The sequence below is a fragment of the Solanum tuberosum genome, unplaced genomic scaffold, assembly GCF_000226075.1.
Source record: "Solanum tuberosum cultivar DM 1-3 516 R44 unplaced genomic scaffold, SolTub_3.0 scf00141, whole genome shotgun sequence".
Classification (NCBI taxonomy): Eukaryota; Viridiplantae; Streptophyta; class Magnoliopsida; order Solanales; family Solanaceae; genus Solanum; species Solanum tuberosum.
In genome coordinates, this window is record NW_006239075.1 from 104,831 (window position 1) to 123,712 (window position 18,882).

The window sequence follows — 18,882 nt, forward strand, 5'->3', positions numbered from 1 at the left end:
GTTTCATAATGGAAGTAGATAAAACAAGTTGCATAAGTGACATTCTAAGTTTATTGTCTCTTCCCTCAACTCTCACCCCTTGGCCATCTAACCACCACTCTCAATCTCATTCCTCTTCCATAGTATTTTGCTAAATAACGCTCTTTTAGAATAATACTTTCTTACTTACTTATTAAACACTAGAAAATAAGTAATAAATTCGCTTGTTAATATTTTCCTTCAAATTAAATACACCTTCGATCTTCGATTTTATCCTTAAAAGTCGAATTTATACCTAGCAAAACAATAATTATGAAATATTTTAATCTAAAAGTAAATTATGTCCAACAAAATAATTATATAATCTCTATTTATTAATAGATAAAAATTAAAGACCAGCATAAAATAAGAACAAAAGTGCAAATGATACTATCTTTCAAGTAAAGGAGAAATATAGCTCCTTAGCCCAAAATATAACACTACTAATACAATTTTTTTTTTTTTAGCTTCTTATATGCTGTTTGATATCTTGTCCTACTATTTTATATTCGTCCCAGATAGGAGCCCATTCGAGACTTGAACTCCTTATTAAGATTATTTTCATATTTTGGATTCGAACATAAAGTCACTAATTAAAATTAGAATAGTCTCATCCACATCATCACATCTGATGATACTAACCCAAAATTGTTCTTAAACTGAATTTGGTTTCTAGTACAAGTTCTTTCGAGAATATAATGATTGTTCGTCTTATTGGGATTCCACATAAATTAATTAGTTTTGTATTGACTACGATTGTGTCTTTACATTCAAATTTAAAACCGGTAATTTGAGCAAATTCACAAAAATCAAATTTTTCTATATTAACAAAATTTTACTTTGACTCGCCCACTTTTAGAACCTTATCTTAAAAGCATTAAATTAATAATTAAGCAACCGTACGTGTGATCCTTCGATTTGTAAGTCACTATTGCTGATCGGTTTGACCACATCATTCCTGAATATTTTTTACAAATACATTTGATTACAATTTATTTTTGCATGTCTGACTTTTTATCTGCATTAAATTTATTTTCAAAAAAAAAAAAAACATATCGAAAAGTCCCACGTTGAGAGGTAAAACGATGTTTAACAAAAATGATTAGATATTCAAATAGACTCAAACTGAGCTTTCTGATTAAGAATAAAGGTTTACTTATCGCTCTATCACAATTTATTTGTAAATGAAGTTCAATTTTGCTTCAATGCAAATTAAGTCGGCAAAACATCTTTCCCAAATAGTGTGATTTTCATGATAAAATTCAGCCTACCTAATGGGTCCTCCCTCCTCCTTGAGATTCCCTTTCATCATCATGATGATATCGTCATCAGAAGAGGTGGAATTAGAATTTTTATTTAAAAAGTTTAAAATATAAAACTTTTTAAATACACGAAGGAGTCAAAGGTTGTTCAATCTTTACTATATGTAAAAAAATTTTTAATTATATACAATCAACATATTTTTTTTGTCGAAGAAGATTCAAATAAACCCCTTTATCATACCTGACTTGGCTCCGCCCCTAATCATCATCATTAAATAAAACTTAAAACTATATCCTTTTCCATTTAATCTCTCCCACCTACACAAACACCTCATTTTCTAAGAAATTTCATGCATGTGGGCGTGTTATTTATTGCATGAACCAACCCTTCACCCGTCTCTATCATTTTTCATTCTACACCAACATTAACTAAAACAAAATTTGTAATATATGATCCAATTTGTGACATAGTATACAAAAGAAATTCAATGAACTCCAAACATCAAGCACATGGAACCTTATGTATGGAGAAGAGACAACAGCATTTGTTAGGCATGCACATAATTTCAATTTTCAAAAAAATAATACTAAGATATATCAACCTTTTACAAATTTTGTCCATTATTTTGTCTTCGACTTCAATATAGAATTTGAAATTGAAAAGGTGATTCGAGAAATATATCAAATGAAATACTCTATACATTTTTTAATATAAATGAGAATATCAGAGTTCCAACGTCATTTCCAATTGTATCCCTAAGATTTGATCACATGTTCAAAATCAAACTTACATTTTGTAACAACAACTACTTTAATAACATAAGGTTAGAAAAATTGATTCTTTAAATTTGGAAAGGAAAGGATAAAAAGAACGTAGATTTTTTTTGTTTACTAAAAACTAAAGTTTTCTCACATGGAATTCGATTTCTTATTGGTCCACGTGTTTTCCACAAAATAGTTCCCCAAATCCTATTTGGGATTTGTTGGTCCAATTCTAGAAAATGAAATGAAAAACACCTATCTGTTTTTTCACTCAAATTCCATCCTTGCAATAAAATGCTTATTCTTAAAATTTCTATCTTGGTGGAGATCCCACCACCATTACCATTTTCCCCAAAAATCTTACAACATTATTTCCATTTTCTTTCTCTTAATTCTCTCAACAAATTCCCCTTGCACCTGAATTATTATCAAAGAAAATCATGTTTGCCACTTCAACAACTTTATAACTCATATCTCGCCTCGTTTGTTGTTTATTGTGTTTCAATATTGCTATGTTTTCTTCTATTTTGTACTTGCATTTGCTCACTCGAGCTTTTGGTAACAATCTCTCTACTTCTACTAGATCTGCGTACAGTCTACCTTCTCCAGACCCCACTTGTGGGAAGATACTATAGAAGTAGGCAAGTAGCAATGTCACGTTCTTAAAGCTAAATGCTTTTTCAAAAGAATCACAATAAAGAAACACTTGACCCGTGTATCACCCCAACTACTTCTTCATCTACATCCTCTATATATAAACACGCTAAAAATAACTAGTTAGTATTTTTAAATATTACACATTGCCTTTCCAAGAAACTCGAAAAAAAAAAAAAAAAAAAAAAAAAAAAAAAAAAAACAAAAAAAAAAAAAAAAAAAAAAACAAAAAAAAAAAAAAAAAAAAACAAAAAAAAAAAAAAAAAAAAACAAAAAAAAAAAAAAAAAAAAAAACAAAAAAAAAAAAAAAAAAAAACAAAAAAAAAAAAAAAAAAAAAACAAAAAAAAAAAAAAAAAAAAAACAAAAAAAAAAAAAAAAAAAAACAAAAAAAAAAAAAAAAAAAAAACAAAAAAAAAAAAAAAAAAAAAACAAAAAAAAAAAAAAAAAAAAAACAAAAAAAAAAAAAAAAAAAAACAAAAAAAAAAAAAAAAAAAAAAACAAAAAAAAAAAAAAAAAAAAAAAACAAAAAAAAAAAAAAAAAAAAAACAAAAAAAAAAAAAAAAAAAAACAAAAAAAAAAAAAAAAAAAAAACAAAAAAAAAAAAAAAAAAAAACAAAAAAAAAAAAAAAAAAAAAAAAAAAACCACATCAACAAAAAAGAAGCAGCAATATATAATAATAATGTCATTTTCTTATGCTAAAAACTGTTTACAACGGTTCTGTGTGGACGAGTTCCAAATGGATACAGAAACCACCCATAGTGGCTTCTTCTCTAGTGATCTTCTCCCATCACTTGGAGCTCGAATCAACTACGCTACTAAACTCCGAAGATTCATCATTTCGCCTTTTAATCCACGTTACAGGTAAAGATAAGATAGATAATTGACTCTAATTGATTGATTGATTAATAAATTATTTTTTCTGCTCTTGAGCTTAATGATTGCTATGATATTTCAGGTGTTGGGAGATGTTTCTAGTTGTTATGGTTATTTACACCGCTTGGATTTCTCTGTTTGAGGTTGCATTCTTGTCATACAAGAAAGATGATACTCTGTTCATTGTTGACAACATTGTTGATTGCTTCTTTGCTATTGACATTTTACTTACCTTCTTCGTCGCGTATCTTCATCGAGAGTCTTATCTTCTTGTTGATGAACCTAAGAAAATAGCAATAAGGTAAAGTATAATAATTAAAAATTTAATCTTTATGTACATAACTTCATTCAAAGAGAGATTTTTCGAAGTTCTAATTATGTGTAAATGTGAGATAAACAGGTACTTGTCAACATGGTTCATTTTTGATGTATGTTCTACTGTACCATTCCAATCATTGATCCTCGTCTTCACGGGTCACAAAGAAAGCGGAGGAGTTGGATTCAGATTGCTCAGCATGCTCAGATTATGGCGTCTCAGACGAGTCAGTGCCCTGTTTGCAAGGTCCAAAATACCACACTGTATTTGGTTTCTACATCATGAATTATGATCAATGCTAAAAAAAACTCACATATAAGCCGGTTTGCTTTCCTTCAGACTTGAGAAGGATATCCGGTTCAACTACTTCTGGACGCGATGTACAAAACTTGTATCAGTAAGTACTCTCAATGCTCAAAAAATATGATTTTTTTTTTATATGTTTTGACAAGTAACATGTGGTTTGGTTGGAGTTCAGGTGACATTGTTTGCAGTGCACTGTGCTGGATGCATTAACTATATGATTGCTGATAGATATCCTGATTCGAAAAAGACATGGATTGGTGCTGTATATCCAGATTTCAAGCAACTAAGTGTTGGTGACAGATACATAACCTCATTGTATTGGTCTATTGTAACGCTGACAACAACCGGTTATGGAGACTTGCATGCTGAGAACTCAAGAGAGATGCTGTTTGATATCTTTTACATGTTATTCAACTTGGGATTGACATCTTACATAATTGGAAACATGACTAACCTTGTTGTTCATTGGACTAGTCGCACCAGAAACTTCGTATGCTTCTTCTTCCTCCCTCTCTCTCCATAAATCGCGTGTTATTCATCTTGAGATCAAATTAAACTTGAGGAGTCTTGTTTATTTTGCAGAGGGAGGCAGTGAAAGCAGCTCAAGAATTCGCGAAAAGGAATCAGTTGCCTCCAAGAGTACAAGATCAGGTTTTGTCTCACATGTGTCTCAAGTTCAAAACAGAAACATTAAAACAAGAAGAGACTCTTAATGGCCTGCCTAAAGCCATCAGAACAAGCATTGCACACCATCTGTTTTTTCCTATAGTTCAAAATGTTCATTTGTTCCAAGGTGTTTCGCGGAACCTCCTTTTCCAACTGGTAATTCTCTCCTCTTCCCTTCCTGTCTCTTTTGTTCTCTCGATCACTCTGCATTGGTTTTAACAGTGTGATACTTTAATTTCTAAGGTTCCTGAAATGGAAGCTGAATACTTCCCTCCGAAGCAAGAAGTAATTTTGCAGAATGAGGCACCAACTGATCTGTATATAATAGTTTCAGGAGCAGTGGTACGTTGGTTTATAGATTGAGTATATATTAAAGTTGTGTTTGTCATGTTGTTAATCAGTATGTTATGTGTTATTGTTGCAGGAATTTATAGCACAGATTGAAGGGCTAGAGCAAGTATGTATATTACTGCATAGTAACTATTATTATTAAGTGACAACTTTAGGATATAACTAAATCTCTCTTCTCAATCATGTTCCCAAACAGATAATTGGAAAGGCTGTTGCAGGAGAAATATTTGGAGACATAGGTGTTTTATGTGGGAGACCACAGCCATTTGCTGTTCGAACTACCGAGATTTCTCAGATTCTAAGGCTAAGTAGGACATCATTGATGAACATTCTTCGCGCAAATCCAGAAGATGAATGTATAATTATGAACAATCTTTTGATGGTAAGTAAACCAGATTATGTACTGGTAAATCCACTGTAGTTATTGCTTAGGAAAAAAACGAAATTTACAGACGATTCTTTTTGTTATTAACCAGAAACTTCAGGGATTTGGAGGATTTGGTTATGTGGACCACCAAACAAATGCAGGACCAGAAATCAAAAGGCATGATGATATCACACTTACTAGCATAGATATCAATAATTTGGAAGCTAGAGTTAAGAAGCAAGAGAGAGATGATGGACAAGAAGTAAACAAAACCATGAATGATTTGTCATTAAATCTTGAAAATAAGAGTGAGTTAAGTGAGCATAAAGTGGAGCTCATTGGACCAGATGAGGGAACAAAGAGCTGTCAACTGAAGCCTGAGGTCCCCAGTTGTTCCAACTCTTGCCTAAAAAGACCCACATGTAGTACCAGTTCAAGTGGCTCTCAAGGGACAAAATCTACCCACCATAAGAAGAGAATCACCATTCACGTGAAAAAAGAATCATTGCATCAACAGTTTGGGAAACTAATCATTCTACCGGATTCACTACAAGAGCTATTCAGAGTAGCAGGTAATTAATTACCTTTCATTTTGTGAAAATTGAAAGAACGCGATCATTCTTTCTCACACTGCAATTTTCTCCAACTGCAGGTCAAAGATTTGGAAGCTACGATTTCAAGAGAGCTGTAAATGCAGAGGATGCTGAAATAGATGACATTGATGTCATCAGAGATGGCGACCATCTGTTTTTCCTTTAACACAAATGCTTGAGCATGGAATATAATCATCATTGATCGCGAAGGAAAATTATCAGAAGTGTAGAGAAGAGGTTCAAAGCAATTGTATATTGATCTCATTGTGTAAATGTTAGGCTAAATGATTCAATCTTTGTATCTCCAAAGGGAGAAATCAAAGCTGCAGATGTAATACATCAATTACAAGAATAAATTCCAACTTACTACAGAAGGATTACACTATCCTGTTCTTTCCATGAATAACATAGAGCTTTAAGCCTTTAACACTTTATAAAAATTGTAATTATCTCTGTATGCACTACACAAACAAGACGTTCATCGAGAATTCCCCGCCTCAAATATCACTCCAGTAGAAGTTTCAGGAGCATTTCAGATGGAAATTTCAGGGAGCTTCATCTAAATGAACATTTGTGTATAAGCTTCCATGAGGTCACATGCAACCTAATGAACCGACTTAAACGAATTTAAATTCCATCTGAGATTGCTGAAACATGTTCTCTTGGGTCATCTGAATCTCCGCCAATACTGGAAAAAAAATTCTTCTTGCAAGCAAAGTATCTATCATACACTTTTAGAAATTATTGGAATAGGATGAGCTTCTGTGTTGAATACATACTCATCCAAAGGGATCGTGGTGCTATTACCGAACAGCAAATAGATGTATTTGAGTGTTTCACCCAAGAAAAAAGTCTCCATCTTGTCTCTTCTTTGTGGAGGAATAACAGTAACATCGTCAAGAGAAGTGTAACCTCCAGAATCAATCTTAGTGTACTTCTCAAATGCCTCAAAAATTTGCCAGCCCCATTCACGATACCTGAAGAAGAGTCCACCAAGTCAACAAACTAGGTTGTTCAAGCCCATAAAGCAAATGCACATAGCAAAGTTCACAGATCAACTTTAAAATAAGAACATACTTTGAATCGCCAGTAATACGATATAGATAAAACAATGATTCAACGGTTTCAGGGCGCAAAAGATTGTGACTATCAGCAGGCTTTATGATTATGTCATTCAAATATTTCGAACTTTTGTTCCCACCACCAGGACCACCTTCAGAATTTCCCTGCTTGAAGAAAACAAGACAACAGAAAAACATTAATGATGCAAGAATCTTTTCCAATTATGTCACAATAGTACTTCAAGTCAGGGTAGACATATGAACACTATCATTAATTTATCTTGCGTCTCACTAATGAAGAAATTAGATTGTTCAAGTCACGGTAGGCACATTTTCACTCTGATTGTTTTCCAGATTTGTTTGATTGATTGGACTAGCATTAAAGAGAGTAATTCTTGCATCTATTACAACCGATTAATCCGTGTTACATCTAGACATAAATGATGTTAAACACAGATCAGAAGTTTAAAATATGCAACAGGAATCTTTTAACTTTCACAAACTCACCTTCCTCAGAAAAGAAAAGAAAAAAGATCGACAAAAGAAAACTAAAAACACCACCTTACATAATATGATAGTTGCCAAAAGTGATGAAAGAAATAAAAATGTTTTAACTCACCTCAATATTGAAATAAGCTATTTCTGGAGCAAGGCCAGTAGAGGTTACTGAGTATATTTCCACGCAAGTCTTAGCCAGATCTTCAGCAAGCTTTAGGTTTTCCATATCTTCAAAAGTGAGCAAGTTCTCTCTCATAGCTCTTTCCTTTGTCAACCCCTTTGTAGCGCCAAGGGCCAGGGTACCAGGAAGGAAACACACCTGCGGATGATGTCAAATGATATCAAATTTATAAGAGCAGACATCAACATCTAAAATACGTCTTTCATACATTTACGAAAACAAGTTTCATTGTGAATAGAAAAGAAAGAGGCAGGAGAAGACTGTTTTCCTTTAATTAAAATTCAAGACTATATACTTCAATAAAAAGCACATTACTAAAATGTATACCCCTAGCTAGAGAGGTAAAGCTATCTAATATATGCAACTTGTATTCCATCATAAATCAATGCACTCAGAAGAAGAAAGTGAAAGTTATGGCCAGTGATTTTTGTATGTTAATAAACTCTTTGAGTGAGCAAAATGAATGAAAAATTTGGAGAAAAAGAAAAGAAAAGAAATGTTCTATCAGCATAAGAAATTTATAATGGAGAATTGGCTAAACATATCAAGGAAAGGATTTCCATGTTGCTTGGGAAGATTTATTATTTTTCAAAAGGAAAAAATAGAATACTGTGGCTAACTGTGGCATCGTGCAGCTGATTCCTTGTTAGACCCATTTTGACCTTTTCACTTTACAATGCTGAAGTATATTTGAAAAAGAATAATAACAGAAATGGCATACCAGGTGATCCATCTTTGGACTGAAACCACCTTCTTGCCCATATGGCAATTCTCCCACAAAGACCAAGCCATTTGGAACAGATTTGCGAACAAGAAGGTGCCTGACACCTTTAATTGCTTCGACATACATATCGTACAAGTATGAAAAGTTAGTTCCTTTCTGCTGAAGCCACACTTTGATAAGATACTCATAATAGCTATCACCACGAGATCCAAGTCTAATATTGTCTCCACTAAACTGTCCGGATTGAGGGCTGACATCATTATAAGCACAAATGATAAGTCAATGGGTATAACAGTTCTGTATTTTCTTAATCCAACAGTAGACAAGTAAGAATAAATAAATATAAAAACCACCCATTCTTAAACTTGTAATCTGCAGAGTTAAATTCCAGCTTTTGCTTAGATACTTACATGACACAAGAAATGGTGAAATATCACTTGAAGTGGCTGAGAACAAGGAAAGAAAGATGTGGCGGTGAAAGCATATGCTGAAGCAAGTGAACAAGATATTCTCACCTCGACCCATTCAGAGATCCTAAGCACAACTAAATGCTAGTCTTTCATATGTTAAGGAAGCAAGAATATATATATATATATATATATATATATATATATATACTAATAAAGGTACTAGATTATTGCAGACATGCTCTTTCTTTCTTTGGTAGTAATGGTGTCTGAGCCAGCTTACATGCACCTCAACTAATCCACCTGGGTACCTACTACCTTACACCAATACAAGTACCGGTTGATTTTATCCTAATGTAGACATCTAGTATGGTTCTACAACAAGAATTAAATGTACTGAAGGATGCCCATATGTTCTGGTTGTGGAGAGGAAAGTGAAATTTAGGTTCAGACTTCGTTTAGGATTAGATAACTTGGAAATCATGAACAAATAGTGAAGACATTTAAGGATCCTTGGCAAGAAAGATTTGTGTTTCAATTTTTGAAACATGTATTGCAAATTATATGCAAGATTTCTGGAAGTAAGCACAAAAGCATTTTTCTAACATGATAGATAGTGAAGAAGGAATTGGCAATGGAACAAATCAGTTTAGTGTAACTGTAAGTAGGAACTTATAATCAGGAGACAAAACAGTAACCAGCAATACATATATAACTAGATGTAGAAAAAACTGTTCTGGTTTTCCTCCATGTTGAATAGTAGGAGAAGTTAATTGGTTCTAGAGATATCGAGTGAACTGTAAACCATCTTCATCATAAGTTGTTCTTAAACAGTTACTTTTGTCAGGATAGCTATATTTACTTTAACAATAAAATAAAGAAACAGGCAGAACATAAAGAAGCCTTTTCTTTTAATCATATGGTTATGTTACCGTTGCATTGAATGCCCTACATTATTAGAAGTTGCAATATATCTAGCTCCCTAAACAAAAATAGCAGGTCAAGAAGACACATTTCAAGATACTGGAATTATTGCAGAACATGATTTAATTACTTTTCAGATATTCCGAGGGCAAGCATCTGCCTACACAAGTCATGGCATAGGAAAATACGATCTTAGTTACTTACTTAATGTATATAGGGACCAGTCCCTCCACCTTTGGCAAAGTCTTTATATGCTGTAGAACCTTCATGGCTTCTATGCTATACTTTGGATCACCTGTTAAATAACTAAGATAATTAAATTCAAGCTGTACAGTTGCAACTTCCGCAGTGCTACTCAGACCATCAGGGGCAGGATGTGCAGACTTGTCACGCAGGACTACATCACTGTATGGAATATCGGATGGACTTGCTGTGAAAGCAGTAAGTAGACGATCAGCCAAGTTCTTAGCATTTTCCAGGTAAATAGATGGATTAGGCCCTTTCTGTTCTGGAATTCTCCCTTGACTTCCACCACTTAAGTGATAAGCACTCAAAAGACCACCTAGAAGTCGTATTGTAGTTTCAAAGAGATTTACTTGGCCTTTCCCTTCAATCCTCTCAGGAAGATGTTTCTCAATCCACGAGCCTGCTTCATGAACGACTTCATCAGCTCCCATAATCATAGCCGTGTCTAAAGCGTCAATAATTGTAGCTCCCAAACCTCCTAAACCATTAACCCCTCTATGGCTCAAGGGCATAAGTTCATCATAACCCATGGCATGGGTTTTGTATCCAGACCAGGCATGGATAAATGCATCTTTCACCTTCTGTTGTCTTGCCACCCATTCTGGCTCCTCTCTTTTCATGGACTCTTGAATAGATCTATTCCTACTAATTATTTCATCAGGAGATAACCGGGGTGGAAGTCTAGGTGGTTTTCTCCAAAATCTCCTGAATTTGCCACTTCCATGAGTCATGAGATTTTCTCCTTCCTTTGATCCATCATTTTTTGCTATACCATCAGACACAGGATGGACAGCACTTTTATTAGTCAGTACTAGATATGCTAAACCACCAAGCATCAGTAACACAAGAAGTTTCCCAGTGCTACATTTCAAATAATCACGTTTCCCATTACTGGTTAATAGAACCTGAGAAATTGCCTGAAAAGATAAGCAGAACTATAAAATTTCAGCATACAAGAGAAATTACAAAATTCTGCAGCAGAAATACTAAGAAATTTCAAGGGATGCAAATGATCTTGGGAGCCATCTCAAATTTAAAAGCTAGAAGTTATATGTGCATTACCCGTGCTAGGGAAGATAGTCAGAGATAAAACACACTTCTAAATGCAAGCTATAGGCAAAACCCGGTATATGTGGCCCTTTAGGTGCTACAAAAACAAATTAAAAGTAAAGGTAAAATAGTAAATTCAACATAATTTGGTTCCTGAAGTCATTAATGTCACAAGTCAGGCTCATTACATTGTGGGCAAATACTGTCGTGCTCCGAGTCTCAGTCCACTGTCCTCACTCGGGTCTTGGATCCATTGGATATGTCCTTAATCGCCCTAATGTAAGCTACAAGTACACATCTAGCCTTCAAACGACTCCATAGAACCCTCCAAGGGACTATGGGGGTGTTTGAATTGACTTTTTTAAAGTGGCACATAAGTTAAAAGCTAAAAGCAATAAGTTGGGAACACCCAATTTTTGGCTTTTGACACTTTTTGTTTTTGTACCTTTTCAGCCAAAAAAAAAAGGGATTAAAAGAACTTTTTGTGTTTTTCAAACACTTCCAAAACAAATAAAAAAAGAGCTTAAAAGTCAAAAGCTACTTAAAATAAGTCAATCCAAATACTCACTTTGTCGTAAGCTTTTTCTAGGTCAACAAACATCATATGTTCCCTCTTCCACTCCCTATACTGCTCTGTCAATCTCCTTACGAGATGCATGACTTCTGTAGTTGAACACTCTGGCAAGATGCACCATAAGTACACTATATAAAGGTTGCCGCCTGTTAAATTAGGTCTTAGGCCTAAATCACACTCTAAAAGCTAGCTCAAAGGGAGGAGGATTGCCCAAGCCTTATAAGGAGTCCACCTATCTCATTAACCACCAATGTGGAACTTTTGTCATTTTTTAACACCCCACCTCACGCCCAGTGCTTAACATTTGGTGTTTTGACAATTTTGATTTTGGGCCCCCCAACATTGGGTGAGATAGGCCCTGCTCTAATACCATGTTAAATTAGACCTAGCTCACACTCCAAAAGCTAGCTCAAAAGGAGGAGGATTGCCCAATCCTTATAGGATTCTTCAACACCCAAATTAAAAAAGAATTTTCATGTGTTTGGCCCATGAAAAAGAATCAGGCTTGCACGTGAGGGGCGTGTTGAGAATATCATTAACTAATTAAAGTGTGCTCTCTCTAATAGTTTAAGCTTTTAGAGAAAACACACTTTTATTAGTTAATGATATTCTCAACACTGCCCATACCAAAAAGAAAACAAAATTTTTGTAAGGCCACCACATATATTATTCAGACTCCATCAAAGCACTTCGTATACCCATGAAAACGTCCAAGCTACTCGAATTCCTGATATAAGAAATGCCAGAATTGACAATAATATGAGAGAAAAAGGAAAACTGCTCTCTTTCTAATTTATGAGGTGCAATTTCCATTTGAAATATTCAAGAATATTTAACTGTCTGCCATCATATCGAATCCTTAAGCTAATCTTCAGAACTCCAATTTATTTGAAATTCAAACGTGAATGACAAAATGACACTTTTTATATCAACAATTATTTTCTTTCTTTTTTTATATCTTTCCTATTTCATAATTATTAATGACGCTTGTTACATGGCATGAACCATGAACTTCAGATATATGGTAACAGACTTTATTAGAAAGGAACAACTCAATATGTGAATGAAATACTTCACTCTTTAGAACAGTCAAAATCAGACCATATTAAAGGGGTTAATGTTGTTGTAAGCGATTCGCTACCCAAAGTTGTTAGCAATTACCACTCTTTCCAGTAGAGATTTTCAACTTCCTCCTTTCTTTTGATCATATCCTAGATTATCAACTAAGCTCTGAAGGAAATTAAACTAGATAACTCTTTTTTTTGAAACTTGGTAACTTTGTATTATAACACAATAGTACATGGGCAGTACTAAACCTTATATACAGATGAACTCCAAAAACTCCACTATTCTAAATCTAAATTGAATCTAAAACATCAATTATAGAGACAGTTTCATTTGAGTATAATTGATTGCACCAAAAACATAACAACAAAATGCAGTTGAGTTTAACTTTCTGCATACTATTCTCTACGCTCTCAAAACACCTAGAATTTCTCTCTTTCCAGGTTGCCCACCAGATTGAAGCAGGGATAATTCTCCATCTCGTTCTGTCTTTAGCTAGCACTCCTGCCTCCTCCCAACTTTTTAGGGCTTCAGTAATTCTCCTAGGCATAGCCCAGGATATGCCTTTGAGACTCAAGAATACCCTCCATAATTGTTGAGTAAATTTGCAGTGTAGAAAAAGATGGTTAACAGTTTCTGATGTTTCTCCACAAAGAAAACACCTAGAACATAAGGTTATCCCCCTTTTCATAACATTATCCTGTGTCAAAGCTGCTTCCTTAGCTAGTAAAGGTAACATTGATCTTCCTATATTTTTTCCCACTAAACTTCAAATATGTGCAGGTAAAGAATGCTCGACTGGTGCTCTGTAAGAAACAAAACCCATATATCCTGGTATTAGGAAATGACTTTTCCTCAATTGCAAAGTTCTCGCATCCCATATTAGTAAGTTGTGACACTAACTCCACTAGGCAAGAACTCAGCATCTGGTGGAGGTCACCGACCAAACAAAAAGAGTTAAAAAGAAATGGGAACCGCATGTACCCTCAACCACATTTGCCCAACTAATTTTTTTTTTTTGAAACTTGGTAACTTTGTATTATAACACAATAGTACATGGGCAGTACTAAACCTTATATACAGATGAACTCCAAAAACTCCACTATTCTAAATCTAAATTGAATCTAGAACATCAATTATAGAGACAGTTTCATTTGAGTATAATTGATTGCACCAAAAACATAACAACAAAATGCAGTTGAGTTTAACTTTCTGCATACTATTCTCTACGCTCTCAAAACACCTAGAATTTCTCTCTTTCTAGGTTGCCCACCATTACCTGAGCTGAGGGTCTTCCGGAAACAGCCTCTCTACCTCGCACGAGGTAGTGGCAAGGTCTGCGTACACTCTACCCTCCCCAGACCCCACCTAGTGGGCAGTAATTCTCCTAGGCATAGCCCAGGATATGCCTTTGAGACTCAAGAATACCCTCCATAATTGTTGAGTAAATTTGCAGTGTAGAAAAAGATGGTTAACAGTTTCTGATGTTTCTCCACAAAGAAAACACCTAGAACATAAGGTTATCCCCCTTTTCATAACATTATCCTGTGTCAAAGCTGCTTCCTTAGCTAGCAGCCATATAAAACATGAGACTTTATAAGGAATTCTGCCTTTCCAAATTTGTCTCCATGGCCAGATAGGAATCTGTTGACTTGGTTGCTCCATCAACCTGTAAGCTGCACCTACTTTAAATATACCTTTGCTGCTTCCTTTCCACCATAATGCATCCTCTTCAGCCTGGAGTCCATTGAAGTTTCCAACAATGTTGAGAAATTCTGCCACTCTCATCACTTCCCAGTCATTGAGATGTCTTCTGAACTGGAAATTCCAGCCCTGTGTTGTCCAAATCTCTGCAATGGTCCTTTGTTGTGAGAGAACTAGGTTATATATGTCTGGAAAGAGGAGTTCCAGATTACCTGACTCATGCCATTCATCTTTCCAGAATTTGGTCTTGTTCCCATTCCCCACTTTCACCTTGGAGTTGAGTTTGACTTCCTCCCATAATTCTCTTATGGATCTCCATAAACTGACCCCATAAGGTGAAGTCACATCCTTGGTCATCCAACTATCTTCCGCCTCATATTTGGCTCCTACCACTCTTTTCCACATTAACTGATCTTCAAACGAGTTCAAACCCAATTCCATTACTCAAGGTTATTATAAGGAGTAAAGTAGATGATTAATGAATATATAACCAAACACTATCAGTGAACTAGGCTATTGCATGAACACTACCAAGGGTAGCGAGTGTAACAAATTCATCCAATAAACATCTAAAGAATATGGAGAATACATATTTAAAAAGAGAAGACACACGGGGAAGTATTTAAAAAAAAACTGATAGCTGAATAGAACATTAAGATCTCTTCCCAGGAAAATTCTGTATAGTGAAATCCCATTCCCTCTTTTGTACAATTGTTTTTTTATGAAAAGGTAAAACCTCTTTTGAATAATGGTTTTCACATATCCTTTACCAAGAGTCAAACAGAAGCACCTTCTCTTGATGTATTTTTTTGTCGTTTTATAACTCTTTTTAGTATTGTGCATATGTTTTCTAAATATCAGAGTTTTACAATCAAATCACAAATTCGTCCAGGTCTGATCAAGGTCTTAAAAATGACCGAGTTCACCATCAATAAGCACAAGATATAAATGATACACTAATCATTACTAGCTTTCAACCAGTAACCAAAAGGAATCATGTCTCCTTAGGTTAGAGATTCACCGATAAACCTTTGGGGTTGAGAAGAAAGGAATGTTTAGTAAGAGACTACAATGGTCTTATCCATAGCTACTCTTAACTGCTTTTTAATTTAGTTCTCTCAAATATGTTAGCAGTAACATCTTATTTATCCCATGGCAATGAAGTCCAAATCTTATATTTGAAATAGAAACTAAAATATAGTTATCACCACCTTCAACCAAAGTTGGCTATCTCTTTTTCTTATGTAGCCTTTACAGGCTGAGACGAAATAACCCTTTTACAGGTGTCTGGATACTAAGATGCACAACATAAAACTTGTTAATTATGTCGCGAAAAGGTGGTTTCGTGTAAGTACAACACTTTTGCAGCACCCTTTCATGTAATAAACTGCATACCAAGTCCAAATACTAAAATCCTTCCCCCCAACCCCCACCGCCAAAACCACAGAAGGAGGGACAGAACAAAAAATTTCAGAATGAGATTGACGAGGGTTAAAAGCCTTTAAAAGAGAACTCAGCTCAAAAAGGAAAGATGTACATTAATATAAAGAAATAGTATACTACTTAGCTCAACAGCTTACTTAAGACTCCTTCAAAAATTAGACAATCTAATATTCAAATCAAGATCTTTTTATGCTAGCTATATACCAAATCAAGTTTAAGAACAACCATGTTAGACTTGCATATATTTTATCTTTATTTCCCGAATTCCCGAACTGACTCTTACTTTCTTAAACTGAGTGGCTTATGAACATTATTTCCCATTTTAGCCACAATTTCACCAGGGCATACTTCAGTTCACATCAGAGAAAAATACAAAAACAAAAAGTTATGTGATCATATCTTTCCGTTAGCAAAACAACATTTCATAACCAAAAAGTCCCCTTTTCCTCCTCTCAAACTATGCTAACAGACGAATCAGGTCATTTCCAAGATGTTCTATGAAGAAAACTAATCAGCGCACTTCTAAACTAATCCTTATTCTAATCATAGATCGAAATTAAAACAAGATTCAAAGGAACGAATTCTGATTGAGCTAGCTGACCTGACATACGGATCGCTGTCGGAACTTGGCGTTATCGTAGTGCACATCTTTCATTGAATAGGGCAATGATTTCGACATCCTCTGATTCTCGATATAAAACAAAAGAGCAACAACTTCAGATTCTCAATTTTGCTCTGGATTATAGCAGCCGTAAACGCGTGTGCATTTCCTACTATAGTACAGCGGCGCGTGAGCGTATATAGGAGTGTATTATTATACAGACCCAGATGGATATTAAACTGGGTGTCACCGGAATTCGGAGGTTGCCAACGATGGAAGACTAATGAGATAGAACGACCAAAATAGTCCAATTAACAATGGTAGAATTTTATTTTTCGCAATCTTTATGTCAAATCAATAAATACATATTCTATATATAGTAGTAATATTTATTACCGTGGAGAGATTATAGTTATACAAAAATTACTTAATTCTCATAACACATTTTGTTTTTAAATAATTAACCTAATCCTTGTATTGCTAATATATGTAGTTTTTTTGACACAATTTATTCTGTATAAAATAATAAATAAGTTCAAATATAATTTAGGTGGTGTTTGGATTAGAAGTAAGTTATACATAGATTAATGTAAAAATTAGTTATATATAAATCAGTTGCGTAAAAATGAAAGTATTTCAAGACAATGTTTAGTTTGACGTGTTATAAAATCGAAATTAGTATTACAATGTATGATTTAATTAATGTTTAAACGAAATAAAACATGTTCTTACTATTGAGAAGGATAGTTTTGTTATTTTGCAATTTTGTTTCATATATTATTAATCTTCTTAATATATTCTTATATATTCTATCTCACATAACTTATGTAGATATTATTTAGGAAAAAAACTATATAAATGGGTCATGAAACTCAAAATAATTACATGTTCATACCCCCAATCCAAAGTAATTCAAGAAATACTCATTCTATCAAAAAAAATAATTACAGCCCATTTATTAAGGCTGATAATTTTTGCTAAACTGATACTAAATTAGTATCATATACTGTATTGGTATCATTAAGGCTGATAATTTCGCTTAACTGATACTAAATCAATATATATATCAATGATATTATAAGAGTATATGTATATTGTTGTGGTATCATTAAGGTTTCTTGTTCAAAAATTACTCATTAGTCAATAATAATACTATAAGAGTATATGTATATTGGTGTGGTATCACTAAGGTTTCCAAGACTTAATACTAAACATCATCTAATAAGAATAGTTTGGTAAAATATCTATATCAATAAATTATTTTCTTAATGAATATGTCAAGTCAAACAGTGACAAATAAAAGTAAACGAGGGAGTATCTCTTTTCATGAATTTCATACCGCTAACAATTAATGCATTATCGCCTTTTCCTACTTAAGTAATTACTCTCATTGTACTAAAGGTCAAACACATATGCAGACTCTTAAACTTGTCCCTAAATTTCATTTTGGCAGTTCAACTCAACCTTGATCCATTTTAACCCTTCAACTCCAATTTTAATGTTCCATTTTGGCACTTCTTTCCAAAGAATCAACAAAGTGGATGTGTGTACTTCACATGCCATTATTGTGTGAAAAAATAATGGATGAACATCATTTTTTTAAAAAATATTTTTTTTTTAGAGTTTCTGTACATTATTGTGTGAAAAAATAATCAACGAAAGTGTGTTGGTTTTCTTTTTAAAACAATTAATTAAATTAAATAACACCACATATATTTTTTTTCATATCTAGTCTATTTGGACTAACTCAAATATGAGCTTTCTAATTTTTCATTCAACTAAATACGAGTAAAAAACAAACTCATGTTCATTGCTAATTAATAACACTACAAAAAAATATTGAAACTCGATAGACTTCGTTAGGTTGTCATTGATTTTCTTAAAAAAGAAAATCGACGCACTTTCGTCGGTTATTTTTCATGTAAAAATATAGGGAAACTCTTAAAATGAAATTGTTACTTTTTTTTATAAAAAAAATCAATGATCATCCATCAATTTTAATTTTTTACAATAACTAACGGATGAACGCCGATTTTTAAAATGCAAAATTGCAGTTGAATAACATATATAGAAATAAAGAAATCATAAATTAGTATTTTGTGTTAAATGGTACATAAAAGAAATAGAGTTGAAGGGTAATATTTTATTATTTTTAAAAAAAATACTTTTTTATGTCTTTCACTCTCTTAGAGAAAGTGTGATGCACACACTCTGCCACATCACTTAGAAGTGCC

The 18,882-nt window shown here is 33.6% G+C and overlaps 2 protein-coding genes across 2 annotated transcripts; one reads left to right on the forward strand and one right to left on the reverse strand.

Annotated features, from left to right (window-relative positions):
• Window positions 1-3,314: 3,314 nt before the first annotated feature.
• KST1 (potassium channel KAT1-like) lies at window positions 3,315-6,555 on the forward strand (the record flags this gene model as incomplete). Its single annotated transcript, NM_001288546.1, is given in 11 exon segments — window positions 3,315-3,559; window positions 3,654-3,872; window positions 3,972-4,133; window positions 4,227-4,284; window positions 4,366-4,683; window positions 4,776-5,015; window positions 5,103-5,201; window positions 5,284-5,316; window positions 5,407-5,592; window positions 5,687-6,149; window positions 6,230-6,555. Coding segments are annotated over 11 exon segments (2,067 nt in total). The 3' UTR covers window positions 6,337-6,555.
• LOC102583221 (mannosyl-oligosaccharide 1,2-alpha-mannosidase MNS3) lies at window positions 6,409-16,974 on the reverse strand. The gene is made up of 6 exons (XM_006352903.2): window positions 16,649-16,974; window positions 10,170-11,128; window positions 8,632-8,884; window positions 7,851-8,048; window positions 7,248-7,396; window positions 6,409-7,147 (listed from the first exon to the last, which is right to left on the reverse strand). The coding sequence occupies exons 1-6, from the start codon at window positions 16,724-16,726 to the stop codon at window positions 6,895-6,897; spliced, it is 1,890 nt and encodes a 629-aa protein (XP_006352965.1). The 5' UTR covers window positions 16,727-16,974; the 3' UTR covers window positions 6,409-6,894.
• Between the last annotated feature and the right edge of the window lie 1,908 nt (window positions 16,975-18,882).

Coding starts and splice junctions, on each gene's coding strand:
- LOC102583221 (XM_006352903.2), bottom strand. CDS start 16,726: ATGTCGAAATCATTGCCCTATTCAATGAAAGATGTGCACTACGATAAC. Junction 8,049..8,631: donor GTCCAAAGATGGATCACCTG/GTATGCCATTTC, acceptor CATCATCCGCAG/GTGTGTTTCCTTCCTGGTAC. Junction 7,148..7,247: donor CGTATTACTGGCGATTCAAA/GTATGTTCTTAT, acceptor ACTCTTCTTCAG/GTATCGTGAATGGGGCTGGC.